Consider the following 26,713-nt stretch of genomic DNA (forward strand, 5'->3'; position numbering starts at 1 on the left):
TAAGTAGAACTGAAATGTCTTCTTGCAGACCGAAGGACTGCGATGGGTGAAGACGTACTCGATGATGGACAATCGGCAGAAGAGATCGGTCCACGAGGAAAGTCGTGCTTACACCGTGATAAAGGTTCGTGGTAAAGTATTGGTTCTCAATTTTTTTTTCAATTATAAACATGGGAGGGAATCGTTACATCGTGGGGTTAGAATGAAATTGTATTTTAAATAGACGGCAGAACTTGGGCAACTACATTTTTTTTTAAAAAGGGCGTAACTTGCTTTAACCAGTTTATTTTTATAGTTACAAGCAGGCTATTCGTTCCGCCGTGACTGTGGGGTTTAAAATGGTTCAAAGTTTCGATGGACATTCCTCTCGGTGATCTAGGGAACGATTGCGCGATCAGATTTTAGTAAAACTCCTGGGAGAAGTATTTCGCCCGCGATCTCGGTCGTATTTTTTGAGACCGCGCGTCGCAACGTGGGGGCAATATATCACGCTATCAGGATGGCCGACGTGGCGGCGCTGTTTACGTGCCGCGATTTTTCCAGAATTACTCGATAACACGTTTCGCTAACCCGGCCAGGGAAGACGTCGACACCGTGTGCCGTAAATCCAGGCTGTTAATAAACGAAATGTCTCTCTTTCCTCTCGTCTGTTCCCCAAGCTTCCTTGGTCGCTCCCTCGTGAGACCGAGACCCGGAGATGGGAAATCTGGACGAAAATAACAAATAAGGAGTAAATGCTCCTCTATTCCTTTATTTATCCTTTATTTTTCCGGAAGATCGCTCGAATTATTCGACCCCTTCGAATGAAGATAGCTTCCCCCAATATTTTATTCGAATAACACGAATAACTCGAGCATAACATGTGGCCCATCTCTGACCACCGATCACTCGAATATTACTATATTCAGCATGCAATCAATATTCGGCTCGATACGTCGCTTTCTGACAAGGAACCGTTCGCTCACCGTCGACGCGTCTCGCGGGACGCCAATGGAGATTGCGATGAAATTTAATTCATTTAAAATATTAACTCGACGCGACACGCACGCGTTCCCGAAGTTGAACGGAATTCCCCTAACAAGCAGGGACAATTTCCATACGGGAGCACGCGTCGCCATGTAAATTGAACGTCAGCCCGTGCATCCGAGCGAAATGCGGATGACGGGAAAACGAAAGCGACGGATATCCCCGGCCGAAATTCAACGGGAATCCGCGGAGATCGTCGATGGAAATTTTTCTCATTTTCCGCTGGAATGTAAATGCGTCCTAAAAGATGCTCCAGACGCGCCGCACTTGACCCACTTGTCAACCTCGTGGAAATCTCAATCTCGATATTAACCGCGATCGCGGCCGATCCGATCCAGAAGTATTCGCGGAATGCCAGCGCCGGGCGTGATCGATGGCACGTCCGGAACGTAATTAGGTTGCCCATGCCCATGTCGAATGGAACCTCGGTCGTTGGGATGCTCTGTGGTTATTTAAACGCGTTATCGCGCGAGGGAGTCGTCGTAAAATCGAAATGGAACTTCGTCACGGTTCCAGTGCCTTTCCCAAAGGGGTTGGTGGCGGGGACTATCAGGGGGTTGTTAGGTCAACTCTGTTGCGAGACAGATGGGACTTCGAGATCTTTGCAGAATTAATTTAGGGATTTTCCAAGCCTTCTCTGGCGGTTAAGACGATATTTTCGAGATAGAAATATCAACGATTCAGAGTTGAGTCGTTCACTGGACAAGTCGATTCACTCCACCAGCCATATAAAAATTATTCTTTTGCTATTCTTTCTTATTAATTTTATATACCGTCAAGTGAAATCCAGTATTTATGCATTTCACAATGTCTATTTGAATTTATATTATAAAGGAAATTTTGAAAAACAATGTACATTACTTCATCGCATTTTGCAACTTCTTTTTTTCATAGAGTTAATCCAGATTTCTGCAATGAACGGCTCAGTTGTAACTTCCTATCTTTAGTAACAATGGTCGAAGTCGAGGCTTACTGACGGTACCAAACTCTATCTTCCTTCTGGGAACAAACACAGGAATTCTAGTCAGATTCTTCAAAAAAAATGCTGCCTGGGAGCTGGTATTCGTTCGAGAGGTTGCTTTTAGGCCAGCTTTTATGGGAAAGGCGCCGTTATGCGTCGTTTCGTTGCACGCTGCTTCGTTAGCTGCATCGATTCCGCATTTTTAAGAGACACACGAAGGAACCACGGAACCGTGAACGTTGGTGAGGCCCTGGAGAGAATTTCAAACGATTCGGGGCTGAATATGCGCGGCACTTTAACCTTTTATATCCGTGTATCGAGGGAGAGGTGAATTTCAGAAATGGCCGTTGGTGCTCAGACCGGGCAGCTTTCAGAAAGTAGACTCGGTAGATTTAGACTCGTTACGTTTCGAAGGAAGCTATAATTGTCGTATGCTTTATATTCGAATATACGAGAGAAAAGGGAAGCTTGGAATATCTGAAAAAGGTGTCGAGCTGAACTAAGAATGTTTTCCAAGTTGTCATCTCACCAGTGTCCCTGACATAAGTCGCTTTCTTGAACGGGATTTCAGAATCCAGCATTTTATGTTCGTCGTCGCAGGCACGATTTGAAATAAAGTGGACTGCTTACGGTTTACTGTTCGAAAATATTATTTTACCCAGCCCCGGGCGCAAAGAAACAGGATGTCTTTGATGCGCCAGATGCGGAAGCTCGTGAAAAGTTGGAAGCAGTTTATGTCAGGGGTCGGTGAATGGTTTCGTTATCGGGTCGCTGCGTCTACACACGAGCCCCCTCCGCCGATGCGGGCAAACTTGTCCCTGGTTGTTTCGTCGCTCGAAACTTTCTTAGTGTGTATAATCGCCTTTCGCCTCGTAAATAATTACTTCACCGAAATTTCACGCTACTCGATAAACGTCACCGCAACTTCCCTCTCGATTATCGATACGTTCCGAGGAAATTGACGCCTTGTATTATAGCAAAAAAATTACATTTTTGCGTACGTTGCGATGGGAGAAGGTTGGAGAATCTGAGAAATGGACCTCTGGCGCGGTTCTGCGGGATTCGGCAAACAGGATAACAACTGGGATCGATCTTTGGGAGGAGGCGGAATTTTTCAAGCGGTTAAATTGAAATTTATCGCGAAGACGGCGCGCGTTCGCGGCGCTGATTTATATTCAGTCTGTCTCGAGGGCGAGAAACAAGGGAGAGAATTAAGACGAAAGGCGCGCCAGGGTTTGTTCTTCGCCGAACTGCTGAACTCTTTCCACCAGGGACATATTTTATCAACACCTAGCCCCAGATCTAATCGAGACATCACTCAGCCTAGCCAAGACACAATCCAGGCCTAATTCAGACATAACCAAAGGCAGATTGGAATTTTAGGTCTTCTGTTCTTAAAAAGAACGTATAGAAGGACCTAACCTATACATGGATGACGTGGTAATAATTTGTCCATTTAAGGGCTTATATTTTCTGTCTCTAAATGGACCAAGTATCGTTGGAAACGTTCCCCAGACGAATTCGTCGCTAATTTTCTAGGATTTCTTGAACTTTCTCAAGTGGGATTCTTTGATTCGTCTTTGAAGTCCTTCCTCTCAGTGGATGCTCTCGATTCGACGTCCTCGAAGATAGCCCGTTATTTCTGGAGCGTCCTCGCGTCATGGACCAATGAATCGAGCCTCGTATTTGGGACACTTCGGTGCATCCCTGGGTGCTCCATCTTCGGAAAGGGTCCGTTAGGAGCATCAAAGCGTCCTCTCGAAAAGGATTTCCTCGATCATGGATTGAGAGATCAACGCACCCTTTATTCCACTACCTTATACTCTTCCGAACCTCCGTGATCGTTTTTTCATTCTTTGACGATTATTGATAGAAATTTCTGCTAGATCGTCTTTTGGAAGAATATTTCCAGGCGTAGTTCGTTCCTCATCTATAATTAACTAATCTATAAGTTGGTTCAAGGGTAGTTTTTAATCATCTGCCAAAGTATTTAATATCTGAGGATAGATTCAGTCATTACATTATATAATCAAGACGTATACGTCATTTTGTGAAAAGAGTAAAATTATTATTTGGTAAAATGTCGATATATAAGCACGCGACCTGAAAATTATCCAGACCGAGTCCATCCAAATGGTAAATACTTCGACAGCAACTTTCATTCCCTCCAACATGCGCAATGTTTAGCGAGCAGTCGATACGAGCGAAGCAGATTATTCGCATGCAAATAAAAAAATAAAACTCTCCCCGGAATACTTTACCCGGTTATTGCGTTATTTGGCATAATGCCTTGGCCAGCGTTCTACGTAAACCGAACTCGAACGTCGCCCCGGAAGCGATCTTAGCAAATCACTTGTAGCATTACCGTTCCCTGCGAGTATTAATTCCAAGCTAAGTGTTGTATCGTCAGACAGTTATGACGCACCACCGGTGAACTATGCGCGCAACTTGGCCAACTTCTTCCGCCAAGTTCGACCGTAACACGGCTCGTTGATAACGTCGAATTCGCGGATGCCATTCGACGATATTAATGGCTCCTTCTACCGTACGGCGAACAGTGTAGAATGATTCCTGGCTGGATATCGGAACCCTCAGTCGATTCCAAACGGGAAATTAATTGGGGAGTATGGACCCATTCCAAAGTGCCTTTCGAAGACCATTCTACAATCTGCGCTCGAATAGCAAGAGAGATTAGAGGTGTTCAAAAAATGATTAAAGCAGTCCTGAAGTCGGGGCTATTAGATACTTTTATGAGGAAATTTTTATTTGATGCCACAGGGGGTGAAACTACCCTTTAGGAAAATTCAAGGTTTCTTGTGTTTAAGGCTAAGTTTAGTCAACCACTTAAAATCTCATCAACTTCTCCTCGCTATCGTTCTCCCTTCGATATCTTCAATTCCAAGAGGGTGTCGTCAGGGCATCAAGGATCAAGATCAAGAGAACCTTTAACCCTAATCTCCAGTCGTCCATTGTCTTCGTTCGACAAACGGCGAAACATTGACCCACATGGCTCGCTGCGGCGAAAAAGTTGGACGGGTCGCACGGCTCTATAAATATTATATTCCTCCGTGGTGTTTCATGCGACGCCACGGTTCCATGAATTATACGTTACTGCGAATTTCTGGCGAGGCACAGGCTCCGAGGAGACAGCCAGACAAATGCGCCCATCGTTCGCCGGTGCTCGGGACTGCTGAAACTTTTCTGCGGAACGACGAGTCGTTTATCCTTTTCCCCTCCTCGACTCGTGCTGCCTCCGAGTATTCGGAGGTCCCACGGGGAGATCTCGAGGGGACCATGAACTCGCGTTGACGCAAATCGCGCTCGATAAAGCGAACCGTGTTACCGAAGCGGTTCGATTTCGCTGTGTGACCAAAGAAATCGGAGCAAAACAACTACCTGGAGCTGAAAGCGGTGATATGTGATTCTACAGGGAAGGTATGGGGTCATTTGAATGCTCCTGGGGTGGTTGTAGCACTGGCGTACTATATGACTTCCACCTGTGACGATGGCGATGGTAGGAACAGAGGGTTGCGAGCGTTTAGATGTTATGTTCCTCCATGCAAAGGAAGATTGCGAAGATAAATAATTTCTTTTCTTTGTGGTCAGTCAAGCCACTAATTCATCCGATTGACTGTATCTTCCCCTTACCTTCCTCTTAATTGATTTAAAACTCACAGATCAGTGAATCCCGGTTCCATGAAACATACCAAGCGATTACATCGCTCTGTCGTGGCCCGATCGACGAAATTGCGAGCGCGGAGGAAGATTTTCCGTTCGATTTGACAATATGAATCGGTAAATGAAGAGCTGCGAGGAAGGGAATGCAACGTCGGGGAAATAATTTTCGCGTAGGAACGCGAATAAAGGGGTGGGATGGAGATCGATGGTGTAAGATGTCCAACGAAAATACGCGGGGAAAATCTATTTCCTTGCAAACTGCCGTAATAAAGCGCCAATAACGCGTTTCGCCCGACCCCGACGCCAGTCATCGACTGTTTTCACTTCGGTTGGCACGAAATCGTCGTCGTCCTCGCTGGAAAAGCGTTCCTCGAGGATGAGGAAGGACAAAAGGGAATTGCCGGGGCAGGCGGGAGCGTAATTTCAGATTTATCGTCCACTCGACTGGATAAAAGCGCACGGGTTATATTTATCCTCCGCTCGGATGGCCACGTGACTCCTGTTACAGATGAAAATGTCTCGGTGGCTGTCAACGTTATGTTAATCGCGTGCCAACTACTTATCCGGCGAATGTTTCGGAGCCTCTGGGAGGTCGTGAATCACGGAGGGATTCTGTTTTCGTTCCATTCGTCATCTTTCTGTCTCCAGGCAACTGGCTGGATCGTAACTTTCCTCGATTGCGAACTCGAAATGCACTTAAAACTTATGAAGAAAGGAAGATCGAGCTTACATACAGTGTACGTTCTCATAATTCTGTTGTTCGGGACGCTCGTCTAAAATTTCGTGGGAGTTGAACTGCAAATATATTCAGCTGTTCCGTTGTGTGTCTCTCTGCAAGAGAGAGATAAACATCGTTTTTCCAGTTACTCGTGAAAAAGAATCCCTGTGCCCTCGGCGCGCTCTATTCAAACCGGGAACGAATACGCGCAACTGTGCCTCCGCGATCCTTGCTTAATTGCAGCCGCGAAAAATTTATTTTCCCTGTTAGCCGGTGAAAAGCGCGCCCTCGCCCCCGACCGAGGAGCTGAATTTGTTTTCTCGCATAATGTTCGTAACGCTTTTCGAGGGAGCCTCGTTGGGTGACGTTCGCTCTTTAACGTACATCATTCGACGATCAGCGTTGCTTGATGAATCAATTACGCAAATTAAATTCCGCCCCGGAACCCTGCAGAAACATTTCACGTTTCGTCGACGGGCAGGGTGATTATTCCGCGATATCGCCGAATTATAGAGGTTGTCGTTATGTGTCGTAGCATGGTATTAATTTGGGTTTGGCACAGGGGTGGTGATGAGCTTTGTAGAATTTTTGATTAAATTGATTATTATAGAAATCGATAAGCAAGGCTGGTAGATAAATGAGGGATAATTTTAGTTAGTTTAGATATTCATTTGAGTAGCGTTTCAAATAGAGTTTGGGAAAAAGGTATCCTACTTCACACCCAACCCCTTTCTTATGAAAGTCCTTCCTCCCTTCTTTGTTATAAAAAAAAAATCACAAACGGCCCTCGAATTTTCCATCCGCCTTATCTAACATCTTGCTGCTACCACCACCTGCTCCTGTCGAGTCACGTTTGAAACCTGAACGCTTGGGAATTGATACGCGTCCGTATTAACGAGCACGTAGTCGGATTGGTCCCATCGCTATCGAGGGGAGGACGGGGACGATCCGATCGTCGATGACATTCAATTTTGGAAAACGAATGGAACCGCGTGTTCGAGAACACCCGCGGGAGTGGACTCGACGCGAGCAAGTCAGGAAGCATACCGAAAATTAATATTCATCACTCGGGTTAATATCGATGTCCGCTGTGTTCTGACCGGAATTCGAGCACGGCATTTATTAAATTTAATCGAAAGCTTGTATCTAAATTAACTATCTCCCGGCCGCGATACGAACGCTGAAACGGGGACACGAAATACCGCGAAGGTTGCGTCTGCGGGTTTCGCTCGGGAGATAAGCGAGGGAATCTCGAACCCGCTACTTCCAACAATTAACTCCACTTGCTCGTTAATTCGCTCTTAATTTATTTTCCGAGATCCCTGGACTCGATACCATACGCTGATATAGGATTTCTTGGCAGCGATAGCGACGCAACTACGGATGATATCAATTTTGTCTCAGTTCCGCAAACAAACTTGGGCTGGTTTCAACCGCGAATGTAGTCAATGTGCTAATTAAAACACATGTTTGTAATTAAACGTTCTCGTAAAATTTAATCGAGTGTTGTGGGTGTTTGTAGATCAAGTTTCAATAGAATGAGTTTGAGGGCCGGAAAGTGCGAAGTTGCAGAATTTATAAATTTAGAGAAATTTTTTTTCTTTCCCTTTTCGTGATTTGTAAATGACGCGATGTAAGCAAAAGTTCTTCCCCGCGTAAAAATGACAAGGAATAAATTATCTATCTATCTATATCTCACGCTATCGAGAACACTATTAAGATATACGAGACAAAGCCACACTGAAAATTGCCCAGGATTTCCAGGACCATAGTTTCAGCTCCGCCTCGCATACTAATAAGGAAGGATTATCCCCTTGCGTTACAATGAACCCAAGCGAGCCCGAAGCAAATCTCCCGGGCTGCTCATCCGCGCTCATCGAAGGCCAGATATATCAGCGATGCTGTAAAAAGTCCTTGCCAAGTTCAAAATGAAAGAGGAGGGAAAAGGCCCGCGGGATCCTTCTCCCCTTTTCAGGCTCGCGGTTTGATTTCCATTCGAGGATCTCGAACGAGTGGGTGGCTCGAGAGGAAAAGAAGGGGGATCGTTGTAATTCCAGCGGAAAGCAGCGATTTGCCTCGCGCCGCGATCGAAAAACTAGGCCAACCAGACCAGCCAGCCAGCAAACGACTATTTATTCCGCAGACGGCTCTTTATTACCACCACCGAAATTTCTGTATCGCTAATGCACGCTCTGGTGTGGCGAGTCGTCGCCGACGGTGGCTGGCGCCCATTTTAAACGACGCGTTCCCGCTCTGCCAATACTCCATCGGCGCGAACAAAAGACGCTCCAGCTGGCCGGGGAGAACGGCCCGAAACTCGTGCCAAATTACAAAAAGACGGTAATCATTTATTACCGTCGCGAATAATGGAGCAGCGTCGAGGCATTCGACGGCCGATGAATGATCTCGCTGGCTGTGAAAAATGGAGAGGTGTCGTTGCGAGTCTACTGCGACGTAAACAATGCCTAGTAGATAGCTTTGTCGTCGATAGACAGGAGTGATTATTTTTCTTCGGATCGGACAAGGTTTGCTTTGGTGTTCCTTGTTTGTTTAGCGATGAAAGTGGGTGGTATAGGAGGTTCAACACGTTGATCGCCACGTGTACGTGTGACAATGGTGACAGTGCTTTTCATTGATGAATTAAAAAAATTAATTCCGAAAGGTAATTTGAATGACATACTGGACCCACGATGAAGCTACAAAAATAAATACCATGATAAATGTTTGATTATTTAGTTTCCAATGGTCTGTAAAGAAAATTTAATCACAGTAGAAATTTTAATATTGGTCATGGCAGTCAACGTGTTAATTGTATGTTCTAGGTATAATACGCTGGAGATATTGTGAGTTAATGACCGCAATTGTTATAATTATATCAGCCGCCATTAATTTTCGACGAAATCGACAAATCGTCGGATTCCTCGCGAAGGCTTTGAAAATCAGCTCGATTCCCAACGATTCCGTCGCGAGCGGGTTGAATCGATTCATCGATCCACGCGAAACCGTTTCACCGACCTATTGCCTGAACGCACGAGTTTTATCGCCATTGATTAACGAGCCGCCCCAAATGGACCCAATGGACTTTTGTTTAATACGTCGGGCGTGTTTATTTAATGAAATTTAGCGTTACGTTCGCGAGAAGGAGGAACTGGGGAACGGCGGATTAATTAAATTTATTTTAATCGCAATCTCGCGTAACTCGGAACGCTCTCTCGTCGACGAATATCACTCGGATTTTCAAGAACGTATCGTGGTTTATCTGCCCGCCCCAGAAATGACCAACGTTTCGTCGGAATAGGAGATACAGAAGTGCGTATTGATTCGCTATGATTATCCGTTCGGATAGTCATGCGGGCTGCTTTTCAATTGTTTCACGCTGAACATTATTTCGGGATGGGATGGAAATTTAAATTTGCATTCGAGGGAGGGAATGCCAGGCTGGGGAAGCCTCACTACTGTTCGAGAAAAGGAAAATTCTGTTCTTTTGGAGTCGCTATTTTTAGAATCACTAAAATGTTCCTACGAACTCAACGCGAGCAGACCATTTTTGTTAACCTTCCCTCAGATTATGGGACACATTACTCGAGCTACTCGACTGCATCGACCATCGGAAAATCCAAGTCGATGCATCGAGTTCTTTATCGTCTCTGTCCGCCGTTGGCGTCCAACACGGGCATTATTAACGGTTCGATGAATTAAAAGGTGCACCGGAGTCGATGGGCATCGTTATCGAAGTCGTTAGCGTTGCACAAAGCGGCGAGGATTCCATTTCCTCTTCCGGTGGTGTGTCATCGCGTACGAGTCGGTTCACCCGCAGCTTCCCCCGCATACTTCGTCGCTGCCCTCGACATCGCTCAATCGGCGTGCCCACTTTCCTCTTCGTCCACGGAGAGGAAAAATCACGCGACCCAATTTTCCAAGTTTCCACGGTATCGAGGGCCGTTCGATTCCGCGACACGAGTCCGTCGATATTTAAACAAGCATTCGCATTGCGACCGGAAACGCTGGCAGACGATGCGTAGCTCTTCGGGGTTAATAGTTCAGAACATATTTATCGTTGGGGTTTTCCAAGGGTGGTATTCACGAGGGTGTTGTATTCGAGCCAAAGGTTGGCTTTGGATTTATTTTTGTAGAACTGTCACTGTCAAGCGTCGGACTGTCTCCAATTACATACAAATTTCCTCTGTAAATTTGTCTTATATTCTTTCTTAGAACACTCTTATAATCGAAACACAGAAAACAGATATCTTTCGAACCCTCCACCTTAAATACTTATGCAATTGTCACAGATACCATCCAAATGTATCATAATCCTCGAAATTGCGGGCTTTAACTCACTGAAAGTGTACGTTTAAATATCACTGGACCCATCAGATGTCCCGTTGTCCGCGTTCCCATTCGCCACGGTTCCCTTTTCGGTAAATAAATGAAGTCGCGAGAGTAGGAAGCTCGAGCAGGGCCGGGAGTGGCCCGAATGGTATGGTAACTAAAGCAATATCCGCCCCCGCTCGTGTTTTATTCGCGGGCAACCGTCGGGGAATTGGAAGCGCGAGAGGGAAGCTCGGCTAAGAATCTCGACGGGATGAAACGAACAAGTACCGATTCGTCGGGGTAAATTTTCGTGCCGCGGATGAGAGTTTTTCTGGGTCTCAATTAGGGGCAAGTTACGTTGAATATTCCAGCACCGTCGGAAGCCTCGCCGCTCGGATTCAACGTGGGAATTACCGAAAGCTCGCGGAAGAACTTATAGCGGTCGCGGGAGGGGGCCAGGGATGAATAATAACGACGATCGCGGGCTTTATCGCGGACAGCGCGAGGAAATAAATGTTGGGAGGGGAAAGCTAGGAAAGATTTGTCGCTGCAAGCGTAACGAGCGCGAATCTACTGCTCGACGAGTCGAAGATGGTCCTCGGGGGGCGTGGTCTCAGTCTCTCGAGTGGTGGAGATAGTGACAAGGATGAAACCAGAGATTGAGATTAGGAGTGGAGACTAGTATTAAATCTAAAGATTGAAATTCAATTTTTTTATAAACTTATAAATTGAATTCTCTAAATTTTCAGACTTGCTCCCTCCCACACTGATTAAAACATCCAATACGACTGGCGATCTCGACAGTTGACCTTTCCTTCCCCGTACAGTACATTTGGCACTCAATTCTTTCCCACCGACGACAGGTGATCGCGTCTGACGCCACCTGAGCTCCGAATCGAATATCAGCGGTGTCAGAGAAGATTTCTCTTCGCGCTCAACCTCATTTAGAGAGGATTCGGTTACAAATCTCAACCGAATAGGGGTGGCACGTCAGGGTTCTTCGAATCGCAGTTCCTCAGAGTAGAATCGCGGGTTCTACAGGGCGTCTTATCGACGCGATTCGCGTAACGAACGCAGAATTCAGCAGAGATATAATTCATAACGCGAATCCGATTATTTCCCTCGGGCGACGGTCACTTTATTTGCAGCCAGGGCTTAGCAGAGCTTGTTCAGCCTGACGAAGAAAAGCTCGTCGTGTTTTATACCGCGAGGGTCGGCTTGCGTGCGAGAATATAAAAATGCGGCAACGGGAATGTATTAAATCCGCGGGCTTGCCCAACGCGACAAAACAGGCGCAGGTTGCGTTCTATCGTTTTCAGGAATTAAGCAAAGTGGAGCGTGTTTGCGCGAACACCGAGCCTCGTAATTAACGAGGGAAACGAACTAGGGGAAACTGTGTCGTGTCCATTCTTACTAGACGAATCGTTTATCAAATAAATATCGAGCCTCCTTTTTTAATTCTAACGTCATCGATATATGAGCGACAGGATTTTTCGCTAAGGAATTAAATAAATTACTTTTGAAGATTCGAGATTCCTGAATTTGGCGAAATTGCAAAAATAAGTACTAGTTCAAATTCAAAAAAATTATTTTTTTTTTCATTAGTTCCATGAAACAACGTAGCCTTACACAACACTCCAGCCGTAGTAGAAGCTGTAGACAGTGATCTACAGCTATTTTTAATCAGAAATCGTTAACGACGCAAGCCAGAGTGTCAGATCGTGTCTCCGAATGACGCAGAGACCGCAGACCAGCGTCCCAGGATCATTAATTTAAATTTCAATTCGATTTCCATGTTCGTCCTCCCTCAGGGATGCACGGAAGAAAACGAGCAAGGGTTGAAGGACCAAGGACGTAGGTGACGTCTGGTGGTCTCAATCGCTCAACCTGCGCTACGGTGCACTTAGCGAAATTTTAGTTGTTAATTAGAGTGCTGACGACGGAACATGCGCCAAAAGTGAATCGAAGATCGGGATAGAGAATAAATCGGTGATGAATCATTCTTAACGATTCTCGTCGTCGGCAGACGTTTCCTCCCTTCGTTGGCGACTCGAAGACTTCGATTAGCGAAGGGTTTACTTATATTTTTATTCTCCATTCTATAATTCCAACCCAGAGAACAGGAAGTTCTTTATCCTATATTTAGAATTGTGATCTAAATTCAGAGTTTGCTCGACTTTGCAATGAGTCAATGCACTAGGAAATGCAAACGTTGCTACAGTAATCCGTGTTAATCCTCGTGGACTTTCGTGACCGACGTCGGCGTTGCATTCTTATCCAAATAATCGCGGAGTAACGTCGTTTTTGAAGTGGATAAGGGATTCGTCAAAACGGCACGAGCGATGGACAGATTTTCCGCGATAAATCCGAGGGAAAACTGCTTACGCAGATTCATAGTGGGTCGGGAAAGCTTTTAATCCGTCGCGTATCAGCCCCTTTCCAACGAAAGCAAAGCGACTGTAAAGTATACGCGTTTCGCGACTTCTGATAGCTTGAAAAGTGGGGAGCAAGAATAAATCTGGATAACCTGAAACTTAAACAGGTTTTGCAGAAGTAAATGGCGACATAAATTTTTCGATACAAATACATTCACTTGGATACAAAAGGATCCACATTGAATTCGAAGCAAAAGAAGTTATCACTTCTTTCGCTTTAGGAGAAATACCGTTTTCGACAGAAATTTTTCGATTTCCAGACTCGTCAGCTTTGTCAAGACTGTCGGCAGAGGTTCATGAGGTTGCGTCTCGTCGAGTTCCGTTTCCGTTCCCCTGGGATCGCGGCGAAACTTCCGTCGTGGGGAAAAGAGAGCATTCGATAGTCATACAGGAGCATTTTCGTGGAGTTTATCCGAGTAGGGGATGGCGTATTCCGGCGGGCAGACCTTAGTTGGAAGTTCCCGGCTAGAAGTGTGCCAGAGATAGGGCCAGGGAGCATTTTCCGCCCACGGACACAGCCAGACAGCTGTCTTATCGCTGAAGGGCTCGATCATCTTCCAGCCTTTTTCTTTCATTGTTGCTTCGGGTGGCGTCGCGACGCCGGGAAGCGTCCATCGATCTCTTTCCAAATTATTTACGCTCCAGCAATCCTGGCCTCCGGGACAACTCGCGCTTGAAAGTTTAATCGAGCCTGTCCCTTGAAATTGATAAACGTTTCTGGAATCCATGAAACTGGAGATTCGATCTTTGGACGTGAGCTTGAAATTTACGACACGAGGTTATTAAATCGCGGCTCGAATTGTGACAAATTTGAAGGTTTAGGGGTAGTCTAGGATTTTTTTTTTAAATATTCGAGACGCTCAAGCTTTAGAAATGAATGTGATTTCTCACATAAAATTATGAAATAGTTCTCAGAGAGACCTACGATTCATCAACGAAATTTCAGAGAAACATTCAAGAAAAAACGTTTTCTGAAACGTACTAGATTCCCTCCTTGCTCATAACAAAGAGCTCTCGTGCTCTTTCAAAGTCTCCACTTCTCACCTGGCAGCAATAACGTGGACGATTTCACGGCAGGTTGAGGACGTCGCCTGTGGCGCGACTACCCGAAGTGTGCCTTCCTGTGGTGAATCGGTTGGTTGGTCGAGTGTCTGGCCGTTCGCCAAGAGTCCTCCGCGAAACAGCTGATAAGAGTGTCCTATCCCGAGCTTTTAACCGAGGCTTGTTACAAAGACCATTGTACTCCAGCTTAACTAACCTGTTTGTTGCTTTCAGAACAAGATGGAGGAGCAGAGGTCGCTGAGGATCCAGAAGATCGTCGATGGCCTGCTGCCCACCACCATGGATCCGAAGGATCGAGCCTCGGAGACCGATTTGCTGTTGCAGTTCTGTCTGTCCCTCAGCAAGGTGAGGAATAATAGAAATTAGACATTAGAAATTTCTCAACTTGAACACAAACAGAATTTTCTCCAAAACATTCTAAGAAGTGGGCAAATAAAGTGACATGAACAAAGTTTGAAATAATAACGAGATAAAAGGCATTATCAACACATTGTTCATATCACCGGCTATTATTTCGTAATTGAATGTAAAATTAAAAGAATTCAAATAAACTCGAATAATTTTTATTTATATTTTACGAACATAATGAATCGAAACGAAATATTTTACGTACATAACACAAGCCATTTTATCGAAATAGTGCCTATCACCGCAGAACTCACCCTCCCTGTTTCTTCTTGTCGTCCCAACGACGATATTGAAGCCTCCTTTCAAGCCCCTATTTAAGAACTTTTCCTTCTCGCAGATCTATCCGAAGCACAAAGATCTCTACAACTGGGTAGACGTCGACCAGAGGGTGTACGTCCCGTTCAACATGTCCTATCTCCAGGAGAGCTTCGGTTATGTGAGTAATGACGTTAACGCGAAGGGCGATTAGTATCGGCGAAACGACACGAGGAGAAAATGATTTGCTTCGTTCCTGGGTTAGATAAGGTGGGGGACGCTGCTGAACGCCACTTTGGGCGCTACCACTGCCGATCTCTACAATCATAGTCACAACCGGGGTCGATCCGCCCAGGCCTTCGAAGATCAGCTGATCTACGTTTACGTCACCGCTCCTCGTTACTTCCGCAGCCTTGGCAAACTGCTGAATCGATTCTCCAGAAGGTAAACATGATCTCCTTGCTTCGTAGATCGTGATACTCTATCAGATACTTTCGACACTGATTACTCATTGCGAGAAAATGGATCAACGATGCAGGATAATATTCTAACCTAGACTTAACCCAGATCATAGCTATGAATCTCTAAAAAAATTTCATTCGAAACGAACCAACGAAGAATCTTATCTTACACTTTCAGTTGAGCCGTTCACTGCACAAATCGATTAACTCCACTTTTTGAAAAATGTTCAATTTAAGTGTCAAAGCGCTTGGTATAGTCATAATCATTTCACGGCATTTCTCAAATTTTTGTTTCATGGAGTTAGTCGATTGGCGCAATGAACGGCTCAACTAATTTTCTCACTCAAAATAACCCTGCATTTTGGACCTGGACGGTGTTGATAAATATCCCAGAACGTTCTTTCGAGATCAATTCCTGGACGACGTCTTTTCCGGTCCGTTTCAATTTTGCTCCTCTTATCTACGGAACGAAACAGCTGACGCAAATGCTCAAGGTCCCCCGTCGTCGCGGTTTTCGATAAGAATGAATTTAAGTTCGTGCCCTGGTACGCCAGAAAATAATTCACCGAGGTCGAGAAGCAGGAAACGGGGCTCCACCGTGCGCGAATTTCGATTCTTCATCGTCCTTCCGCGACATTAAGCTCGATCTGGAGATTATTAAGGCCTCTGGCTTTGTCTAGTTCGGCCAGGTTAATCGAATGATAGCGAATACATGATTTCTGGCTTAACGCGTCGCTACCTGGGAATAATCTGGTTAATTTGTTTATTTATTTAATGATGAAGTGGTCGAAGGCCAAATGGGTGCATAAGTTAATAACATCCTGAAAATTGGACATGGCGAAAGGAATTATACACGGTGTTATCTGTGCAATCGAGTAATCCTATTATTGGAATGCAATCCTATTATCTGCTTTGTATTCTCATGTTGAAATTTCATTAAATTTTTAGCCAAATCGTTGTTACTCAACAGGCACAGATAGTGATGCTCTCGCAGATTTCATAATTTCTACTTCCGAACCCTTAAAACAACAATTCTTATCAAATACTTATCGATACTTCTTCTTCCTCCGGAAAACTCTTACGAACCAGCTCCTATAGTTCATTTTGCGCGGTTCAACGCTCATGGGCGTTCCTCGTTCACGTTTAACACGCTTAAAAATTTCAATCCTGTCCTCCGCCGATGCTCCACGGTGAATTTTTTAAAGTCGGAGTCCTGAGCTACGCGACTCGCGGGAATACCGTGATTTAATTTCGTGGCTTTCAATTCCCTTTGCCTGGAAGGTTTTAATTTCGTTGCGCGCAAGTCGGGGGGACGCGTTATCGCGTTTCCTCGACGTTGAAATAAATCTGCTCGTTAGAAGTCCGCCACTACGCAACAGAAATACTCACGGATCGATTGCGTTAATTAAAGCAAGGGCAAATTGTGCACGCCACCATCGAGCGAGAAGAACGGCTCTCACGACGCCGTTTCGGGGGTAAAATGTTGCTCGCCGCGTCGCGACCATTATTATCGTAGCCGGCGACTCGTTTATTAGCCGAACGACCGGCCAGATATTAAAAATAACGACGCACACTGTCGTTATATCAACGATTTTTACTGTCGCTCCGTCGCCATGGAATTGGCACACGCGAAGGGAGAAATCGCAACCCCCTCTGTTGTATCAATTTTTTAACCGTTGAAGTTTCGTGAAAGAGCAGTAGTGATGTTATCGAGTGATTAATAACGAAGATTCGAAAGTCTGTCAGGAGGTATTTGTCGAATAAATCGTTCGATATAAATGTAAAACGGAGCTCGTACATTGGCATCGAGATGAAAATATTAAAAATGCATATCCAAGACTAATAACATGCGAAACTTCCAACTGCATATAAATTTCATTATGGGTAAAGGGAGGCACGTCAAATATTCATAAGATTTTCGTAGATCATAATGTACGTTCACCAAGTGATTACTTGCTTTATGAGAAAAGTGTGAATTTTCATTCTGGACTTGAATATTCAGCCGAAATGGGTTTCCAGAGTTTTTCTTTCCGCTCGTACGCCATCCGAAGGTTATTTAAAAAACCAATATTCGGGTCCATTAGATTTTCATAAACGGAGCGCAAGATTAAATAACAACGATGTTCTATTGTTTGTGCCAAGCTAGACGCGTCGATTCATAACGGCTGGGAAATTTTAAGTGCCCCCCTCCCCTCCCCCCTTCGTCGACGATGCAGACATTATGGATCGCGAATATTCAAATTGGTTAGCTTTTCACGCGACGAACAAGAGTTACTGCAGAAATGCAGATTCCATTGTTGAATACTGAAGGTAACGGTCGGTTTTCGTCGAGAATCTAAATATTTATTGCCTCGACATTTCCTTTCATTCCATCGTCAACCGGAGATTTATGTACTTTAAAAAAAAGGATACATTTTTAGAATTAGAATAAAGTTTTTTTCATCCGGGACTTTGACGAAGAGAAAAGTGATTCTGGAAATTTTTGAAGCACACCAATACGAGGCGGGATAATTTAAAAACAAGATATTGCGCTATTTTTAATATAAAAATTATGCGATATAAAAAGTTTAAATTTTAATACTTTAAAATCGAGGCTAGAATGAAATACTGTTGCTTGAATCGCCACTTGGCGAACACCCTGTACCGACAGTGTCTTCCGTTTGAGTTTTATTCCTCTCGCCACTGGGGAAGAAAATACTTCGGCAAAGCGATTGGTGAACCGAGACGGCCGTTAATTCGGTTTGCGTCTTCGTTAAAGCGGGCTCCGATAACGCGCTCGTTCAGGAAGCTGGATCGTCGCTCGTGGGAATAAATATTGGACGGCTGGCACGGATCGGCTAATGGATGGATATTAATGAATCCAAACGAAGCCGTTTGGCCGGAAGAATTTAATCACGCTTCGGACCGCATTCGTCTTCGTTAGCAAGCGTCAGAAATATTATTATCGAACGCCATCCTTTGTATACGGCTGGCCACAGACATGTTAGAGCATGGCAGGGATGTATAGCTATCCTGTGCAGTTGATCCCTGACTTCTTCTTTTTATTATTCGTGAGAGATAAAATTCTTCCTAGGGTACCCGTGATAGATGGTTCAGTATTCTCATTTTTGATTTCAATAGTTGTTTCATTTAGAAGATTCTTCTAAAATATTCTTTCTACTCATAAAATTCGAAAGGAACGCATTCGTCCATTTTTCAACTAAATATGACCGTAAGATTTTCTCAGGGAATTTGCAACGATCACTTTGATTGTCCGTCGCGGCTCGGTGATCGCGGGAACGCGATCATTCCACGCGACAATTGCACGGCAGAATTAATATATCGAATTGCTCGATAATTAGGAAACAACCTAAATTGGTGGAATATTTGTTTGCACAATAATCGACGCAAACCGTGGAACAACCATCGGCGCGCACCGGGGTGTTGTTCTGTCGCGATGGAAATACAATTAAGTCGGGCGCGGCTCACTCAATTAACGAGCCGTTCTGTTATCGTAATTTCCCGTTTGTTGAATTAAAATCTAAACCCGCTCGAGGGAACGGGAATGGAGCGGAAAACGTTTGGACAAAGTGTTTGCCAACGGATGCGCGACACACTGTCGCCCATTTACATGACACGATGGAGCACGGGGGCGACGAACCGTAGTTTCACTCCACGGAGAATGTCCATTTCAAACTATATATTCGTAAAGTTTCCCGTGAATCTCCCTATACAGCAAATTTTCTAACTCCGTCCCATATGCCTGCATTCATTCACCAGGTCTTTTGCAATTGTTAGTCTCAATTTTGTAAAAATTGTGGAAGAGTATATTCAACGAAACAGAAGTAAAATATAGTCAATTTTAATACAGATATTCAAATTCTTAACGTCACTAAAGACATTAGAAGCTCTGCTGCAGATAAGTAGATCATCGTCTGACCAGACGTAGTCTCATTCCACTGCGAGAGAAGGGGAATTAGTTCATCCCTGGCCAGACAATAGCTCACAGACAAAGGAACGAATTCAAATTCATAAAATAAACAAGAATTGAATAAGTTCATGTATCATGTATCAGATGAAAATGTTCCTGGTCGGATGTTTTGAAGACAACTTCATCGTTAGGCAGATCTTTCCCAATGGAACATGATTCATGATATCATGGTTGGCCGCACAATTTCCCAACAACACGCGATGCATCGATGATACCAGCTTTTCGAAGCCAATCGCTCAACGGAACGCGGCATAACGTTGTCGTTCCGGGACAGGACGGTGTTTGTACGCGCCCCTAAGTGCGGATTATGCAAATCCGTCCGCCCGCGTCGCGGTATCGTCGAGCGGTAAAGTCCGTCGGTGTGCGGCGACGCTTCATGCACGGAACACGCAATCTGTCTTGTGCACCGCGGAATCCAACCGAGCATAGCGGGAACTTCGCTTAACGTAATCAGTATGTTTCCGTAATCGACGCCGCAGAAGTTTCTTCGAGCATGACGCTTTGTTTCTCCGTTAGTGGCGAGCTGAAACCACCCCTCTCGCAAAAACTTGCTACGGTTGCGTTACTGTTGTCGGCAGTTCCTGGAAAAGTATGGGAAGAGGGGTTGTTTCGAAGAATGTTCCTGTGCGGATTTGGCGTCGAAACCTTTCAAATACGTGAAGTAATTAGTAGTCTGTGGATTTTATGCATTTATGATGTATGAACAAATTGAAAACAAATGCATTTGTGATGTATGAACATACTGAAAATAAATGCACTTTTGCATTTTATGCATTTATGATGTATGAATAAATTGAAAACAAATAACATGTGTACATCGCTTAAAAGGTGGAAAGGATGTGGAACGAAATGGTACCTACAATTTGTGAATGTTCGAGTCGTTATGCAATTTCGAGTATCTTTTTCGAATTATCCTATCAGTTCGCGCGCAGTGCCAGCAATAGTTAAACCCGTTCTTTCTCTACCTTTCTCGCAAGACGATTCGAATATCCCCGGTGCTCTCGGCTTTCGTGTCCCGTAAAAACTTCTTTTGGTCGCGTCGTCGCCGCGAAAGTTTCGCTTAAACGAGTTGGCATCCTGTGTGCCCTCCTACGGGAACCGCAATGTAAATAATTGGTGTCTTCTTTCGTAGACTGTTCAGATAAGTAAACGATCCCCGTTTTTCCAACGCGGTAAAACTCCCCTGTTGGCTGCCATTGTAAAGCTCTCGAATAACTTTGCCTCTTTTCGCGAGAGTAGCAATAATCGGCTGCCTTTCTCTTCCAAAACTATATAGATAAGCAGTTTGTTCTTGTATACACTAGCGGGGCGATAATCGCCGAATGGTTATTAACCCTTTCAGCCCTGGTGTCCACGATTGAGAGCACGAAATTTAAAAAGGAAAGGAAAAAGGAGAGGAAAAAATAATTCAGGTCCGAAAGGGTTAAACAAAGTCTTTCCAAACTCGTATTTAAAGTCGAGGGTCTGGTACCTTCGCTCTGAGCTCTTCGAAAAACTCAATGCGCTCCGAATTCTTGCCAAATTACTCACAGTATGTCCGATACTTGTTAAATTTACGTTTACGTGTGCTACGAACAGCTCGCCTTTTCATTGCCCACTAAAACAAATAGCGAAAGGTTCCCACCGGGTTTTAATTACACGAAAGAGGGAGCGAAGTGTTTATCGAACAACGATGTAACTTTTCTCGAGGCACCAGGAACGGTTCCGAAAACTGCGGAAACATCGGGCCAATCCATTACCGAACGGCGAAAGAAAATGTTCGGTGTTGAATTTAATTAGCGAGCGGACCGTTCGACGCGTAAATTGATTCCTCGATCGGGCCACTCCAATTGCAGCTATTCAGACTTCAAGGGGAACGAGTGGAGAAGTTGTGGCTTATGAAAGAGCTCTCCTTGTATGGCGTTTGCACGGTGAGCAGGCTCGGGTACCTTGAAACACGTTGTTCGGTCGACGAACGCCTGGAATGCATCCTTTTCTGTAAAATTCGAGGGGTAATTTCTTTGAGAGGTTGCGCAGGATCTGGCGGATACTGTCGATTCTGGACTGCGTCGGCAGGGAAATTGTATTAAAACTGTCGAATCTAATCAACGATAGAACTCTCCATTTTCATTTCCACCTTTGGGAAATGCGATTGTAAACTCTGTTTAATATCCCTTTCTTCAATTCGGGGTTTCGTGAAAGGAATAGCAAAGAAAGAAAGAAGGGTTTCATGTTCCTGGGAATGAATTAGAGTTACGGTACAGGTTCCTGCATCGCATCGCATGCATTTTCATCCTCAACAAAAGGTTTCTATATCTTACAGTAGCTGGATCCAGGAAAAAGTCGCTCATTGTTAAGGTTTTTCAAACACGGGTCAAAGTTCAATTATAGCACGAGTCTTTCCTTTCTATTATTGTCCATTTTGAAAACTGGAGCTTTAATCGTAATAGGAATATTTGTCACGGTTTCCAAAGTACTGAAAGCCAAACGCTGTTTATGGATCCTCGGGTCATACAGCATTCACAGCTGGATGCCCAGGAATCATCGACTTCGTATCCAGTTAGCCTTAATATTGGCAGAATAGACTGATAGATGAGCAAACATTGGGATTCCAAACGCCACTCTTGGCACCCGGAGCAGTGTTTGCCATTATCTTCTGTAGACAGGCAGACGCAACCAGGGAATGAATACAGACACAGCGATAATTATTGCCGAAGGTATTCCGCATAACGAGAACGAGACGCATCCTGGCGCCAATCCGTGCTCAACTATCCCAGTTCACGCTCGGACTTGTTCCGGTTTCAGGAGTCTATTCAAACTTGCGCACAGATTGGAAATACTTTTCTTTCACTGTCATCGCCATTCAGAGGCAATAGTTAATATTTTCGCAAGTAACACGTGCCTCGTAATACGCTCGTTTTTAACCAGAAAGTTGTTTTTAATCATAGAATATTGCAAATTTTATGTGACCCTCTTCTTTAATTAATTCTACCTTGTTCCTGGGTGTATAATTCATATTCATTTGCTCTGTAAAATTTAGCCTAGATTCATAGAAGAATACTAAAAATCTTTTATTTTAATATTCTCTTCAGCTTCCAAAAATGAGGACAAGTTTTGGAACCACTTTTCTTTAATCGAATCCCCACGGTGAAGTGTTAAACAAATCTCGTTTACCGTATCGATGGGTTTCCGATTAATATTCAAATCACAGAATTAAACCGCGTTTAACATGTCAGAGGGATGATCAGCCCCGCGAACAGCATCTTCTCAAACGTTAACGAGCAGGGAGGTTCGTACGCAGCGCGGATCGCGGTAGGCTGCGGTTAATAAACGTAGCACGAGCATAAATTTTAATGCCACTACCCGGCATGCATCGTAAATCGGCGCCTAATTCGTCCATTACCCTTCGTCGTGAAATTTCGCCCCATCTGCGCTATTGGTTAATACCGCGCCGCCGGAAACTGAATTTCTGCGTCTACGAAATTGTCCGTGCCATGAAATGGTACCTCGTAGCCCCGTTTAAAATCCCCATCTGAATCATGCGCGCGGGATACATAAAATTCATGGAGTTAATAGACGTTTACACTTTACTTCAAGTGCAAACTGAGACGTTATATTCCCAAAGTAAAGAAAAGGAAAAGAATCGTACCGAGGGTACCAAACACCACCTATTGTAGTATATTTAAAATTTGTTGAATTTGTTGCGAGTGTAAACTTCAAATTCTAGAAGTCCATAATTCGTTATAACCATAAATTATTAAAACACCGCGGAAACTCTTGTACAACTTGGATTTCCACGTAAATATCTTCGTACGACTTAAGAATGAATTGTTTTCGAAGCTTTTTAATTTTTCACAAAGAATGACTCCTGTTGGTATTTAAAGAAGGTCGCAGACGAGAGAAATTATAAATTCCAGCCTTTCTATAAATGAGCTCGCACTTTTGGCTGGCGCGAGCAGCGACTCGAGGAATCGATATCGTTAATTCGTTATGCTTTCGGGGCCAGCTGTTCATTATTAGAGTCTCCGAGCTATTATCCACGGGATGAGATATCACCTTTACTATTATGCGGATATCTAACGGAGAGAAACGGTTCTCGAACTCCGCTATCTTAATCTAAAAACGGTTATTCGTTCTCGAAACCACGGTGGCCGTTGATATTTCATCGTCGACCTCGAATCGAGGGCCACTTACCGACATCTCCGTTTATCAGAATTGCTGTCGACATCAGCGAATACTCGCCAAGTGTATTTTTGATCTCTGAAGGATTATCCACAATGGACTGCTGTTACTGTACGCGGTGGACACGCTACACGACATAGTGAACGTGACCGCCAGCAACAACTGGGATCTCTCTTGCTTCAAACTGACGAAGAACGTGTTTAGCGAAATCGTGGGCGCGCTCTACGTGCAGCAGTACACCCCACAGCAGCTGGAGACGCTGGCAAACAGGGTGAGACGATGACAAACGACCTAACTAGGAGGCAGATTCGCGCTTCTTCTATTTCGAGTTGCACTTGAACTTTGTAGCGTGAGAAATGTCGGGAGCAAGCAACCTCTACCTCGATATTTACGTTCAAGGGTTACGTTCAAAAATTAAATTATGCAGACTTTGAGTATTGAGTATTAGGTCTAAAATCATTTGAGTAGTCTAGCAAAGAGAAGGATGGTATCGTTCGAGGGGTTCATTCCACAAATCGATTAACTCCATGAAACAAAAAGTTGAGAAATTCAATGAAAGTTCATTTATTTATGTACTAATGAATTATTATGTCTAATGAAATGTTTGTTTGGAAACTCAAAAATTCAAATAAATATTGTAGAATGTATAAATACCGCCGATGTAGATGTAGCTTTCGTCTAATAGCGTACAAAATTAATAAGAAAGAATAAGCAAAAACTAATCGTCAGTAATGTTACAATTTTCATGTGACTGGTGGAGTTAATCGATTCGTGCAATGAACGGCTCAGTTATTAGCAGAGCGAAGATCCAATACATTTATGGCGGAAGGGAAGTATGGAAATGACATGCAAAGTGATTCTGAAATTTCATTTTGCCTGCGTGTCTATATTCCCCACGTCCTTGGAACTATAAATGCTGGAGACTAGCCAATCAATTCTGCAATCTTCGTTCCTCATCTCTAAGCCTGATTCCGATCGAATTCCAATCACCCGAAACATTCAACAAACAAAAATGCTCCTTTACCTTTGGGAGCAGGTGGCAGGGCTGTTCGAGCGCGTAAAAGAAACAGTGGCTGAGCGAATCCTGGTAAAGTCCTGGCTGGACGAGGAGACGAGGACGCAGGCGTTGCTGAAGCTGAACTCGCTGCGGGGAAGATTTCACGTGTGGCCTGGTTTCTTCAACGCGACTCTGCTGGCCCGCGAAATGGCCGAGGTGAGTCCTTCTTTGCATGAGTCGCGCGCATTAGGTAGATCCAAGGACTCGTCGCGACTTATGATCGCTTCCGACAGGTGAAGGTCGATCCTGACGACTTCTTCCGCAGCGTGCTGAAGCGGTTCAGACAGATACGCACGGTGGACGACAAGGTCCTGCGGAGGAACGTGACCGAAAAGTGAGAGAATAGAGAATATAGGGATAGGATTTCAATTGGGATTTGTAAGGGAAATTATATATTAAGCTAGAGCAGAGACTTTTCAGTCAGTGTTCGTACCCTTTATGTTTATTAAACATTAGGGTACTGTAGGGATACAAATTTCAGGATATCTCTTGTCCAATATTATTGACAGTGAGCACACTGTAGCAGGTTTGCTTTAAAACGAATAATTTCTCTTTCAATTTATTATCAACCCCTCAACCAGGACTTCTAGATATCCTTTGACTTCAAACTGTCCACAGACGCCGCCATCCCTACAGTGTGACCGCCTACTACGAGTCCTCGACGAATACAATCGGTAAGAATGATTTCCACGCGATCTAAACGATTCAATTCTGAACGATTTCGTTAATTTTAGGTATTCCGTTGGCGATGATGACTGCTTGGTCGTGGTCCTGGGACGGTGGTCCCGCGTTCGCGGCTCACGCGACCTTAGGATCGGTGATCGGTCACGAGATCCTCCATGCCTTCGACCTCCATCGACGTCGATTACCCCTAGATCCCGACATGAACGTCGATCAGTGGCTCTGGATCACGCCAGAGTCCTGGAAGAGGCTGGAAGCGAGGATCGAATGCGTCGCTAGGCTCTACGCCAGGAGCTTCTGGAGGAAAGTGCAGTTTTACGGGAACGATGTCGCCGTACAGGTGAGCAACGATCATTTAAATAAATTAGATGATGGTTTCATGATCGTAGTGGAACAGAGAAATACGGTTTCAGTTCGACTGGAACGTGACGAGGAACGAGAACGTCGCGGACATCGGAGCCTTGCAGATTTCTTATAAAACCTGGCACACTCTGACGAACGGGAAGGATCGAAGCCTTCCCGGATTCGAGGGACTCCGTGCGAGCCAGCTTTTCTTCATAAGCGCCGCCCAGGTGAATTATCCATTGATACAAGCGAATATTCGTTTAGATTCAAAATTATTAAATATCAACTCAAGTAAGATTCATTTTAATTCAGGCTCCAAGCATACCTCATTGCAACCGGAGGAGTATTAGATAGATATACGTATATTTATTTCAGCTTTTCAGCCATGAAACGGACTTGGTTTACAAACCTTCTAACCATTTTCACATTCTCACACATTCCTTACCCGCTAACAGAGGAATATTAACACGTACGATTGTGTTTCAGACTTATTGTTCTAATATGACTGCCGAGGCCTACATTCTCTCCGTTGAACTAGATTATCACACGCCTCAGCCTGAAAGGTGATTCCCAGTTATTAACATTGCATCCATCTTCGTTCCCATTTTATAAAAAAAAAAAAAAAAAGCACAGCACTCTTTCGTTCCTTATTAATCGCGAAACTAGAAACTAGAGCCAAACGCAGTCTACTCCTAGAAGTGGGAATATTTTCACAAAAAGAGAAAAATAATCTCGTCTCCCGGAAACGCGTTTAGGGTCAACGGTATAATGATGAACTCCCAGGCATTCGCGGACGCGTTCCGTTGCCCGATCGGAACCAAGATGAACCCCCCGAACAAGTGCACCACCTGGTGATGATCAGGCGCGGGCAATCGTTCGCCGATTACGTCAGACTTCATTCACAACACCAGTTCTCGATCATTGGGATTCGGCTTGGAAAGGCGGCGTCTTGCAGTTGGAGACCAATGGCGGCCTGGATTGACCAATTTTTCAGCATTTGTCGAGCGATCCTGCGTCGGAGGGAATCGATTCAGGTACTCCCAATACGCAACGATCTAATAAATCTTCTTAATCCTTAGAACACTTCTATCCTAATTGTCCAGGACATTATACCTTTGTTTTCTCATTGATCCTCTCGTTCCAGCCTCCTTTCTTTCGACATCTCTTTAAGTTAGATTCTAAGC

General features: G+C 44.5%; 1 protein-coding gene across 2 annotated transcripts in view; it reads left to right on the forward strand.

Annotated features, from left to right (window-relative positions):
* The window catches only part of LOC128880046 (neprilysin-1-like), an 82,055-nt gene that overhangs the window by 52,869 nt on the left and 2,473 nt on the right, over positions 1-26,713 (forward strand). Inside the window, exons 7-18 of one of the 2 annotated variants that reach the window (XM_054129707.1) lie at positions 29-124; positions 14,405-14,536; positions 14,937-15,035; positions 15,120-15,298; positions 23,531-23,717; positions 24,483-24,659; positions 24,737-24,837; positions 25,122-25,177; positions 25,238-25,524; positions 25,598-25,756; positions 26,016-26,092; positions 26,285-26,563. In XM_054129707.1, coding sequence (XP_053985682.1) covers positions 29-124; positions 14,405-14,536; positions 14,937-15,035; positions 15,120-15,298; positions 23,531-23,717; positions 24,483-24,659; positions 24,737-24,837; positions 25,122-25,177; positions 25,238-25,524; positions 25,598-25,756; positions 26,016-26,092; positions 26,285-26,384 — 1,650 coding nt within the window. In that variant the 3' untranslated portion in view covers positions 26,385-26,563. The remainder of the gene's footprint in view (positions 1-28; positions 125-14,404; positions 14,537-14,936; positions 15,036-15,119; positions 15,299-23,530; positions 23,718-24,482; positions 24,660-24,736; positions 24,838-25,121; positions 25,178-25,237; positions 25,525-25,597; positions 25,757-26,015; positions 26,093-26,284; positions 26,564-26,713) is intronic. The other variant, XM_054129708.1, reaches the window with a different exon arrangement.

Source organism: Hylaeus volcanicus, chromosome 7 (genome assembly GCF_026283585.1).
Source record: "Hylaeus volcanicus isolate JK05 chromosome 7, UHH_iyHylVolc1.0_haploid, whole genome shotgun sequence".
Taxonomy (NCBI): Eukaryota; Metazoa; Arthropoda; class Insecta; order Hymenoptera; family Colletidae; genus Hylaeus; species Hylaeus volcanicus.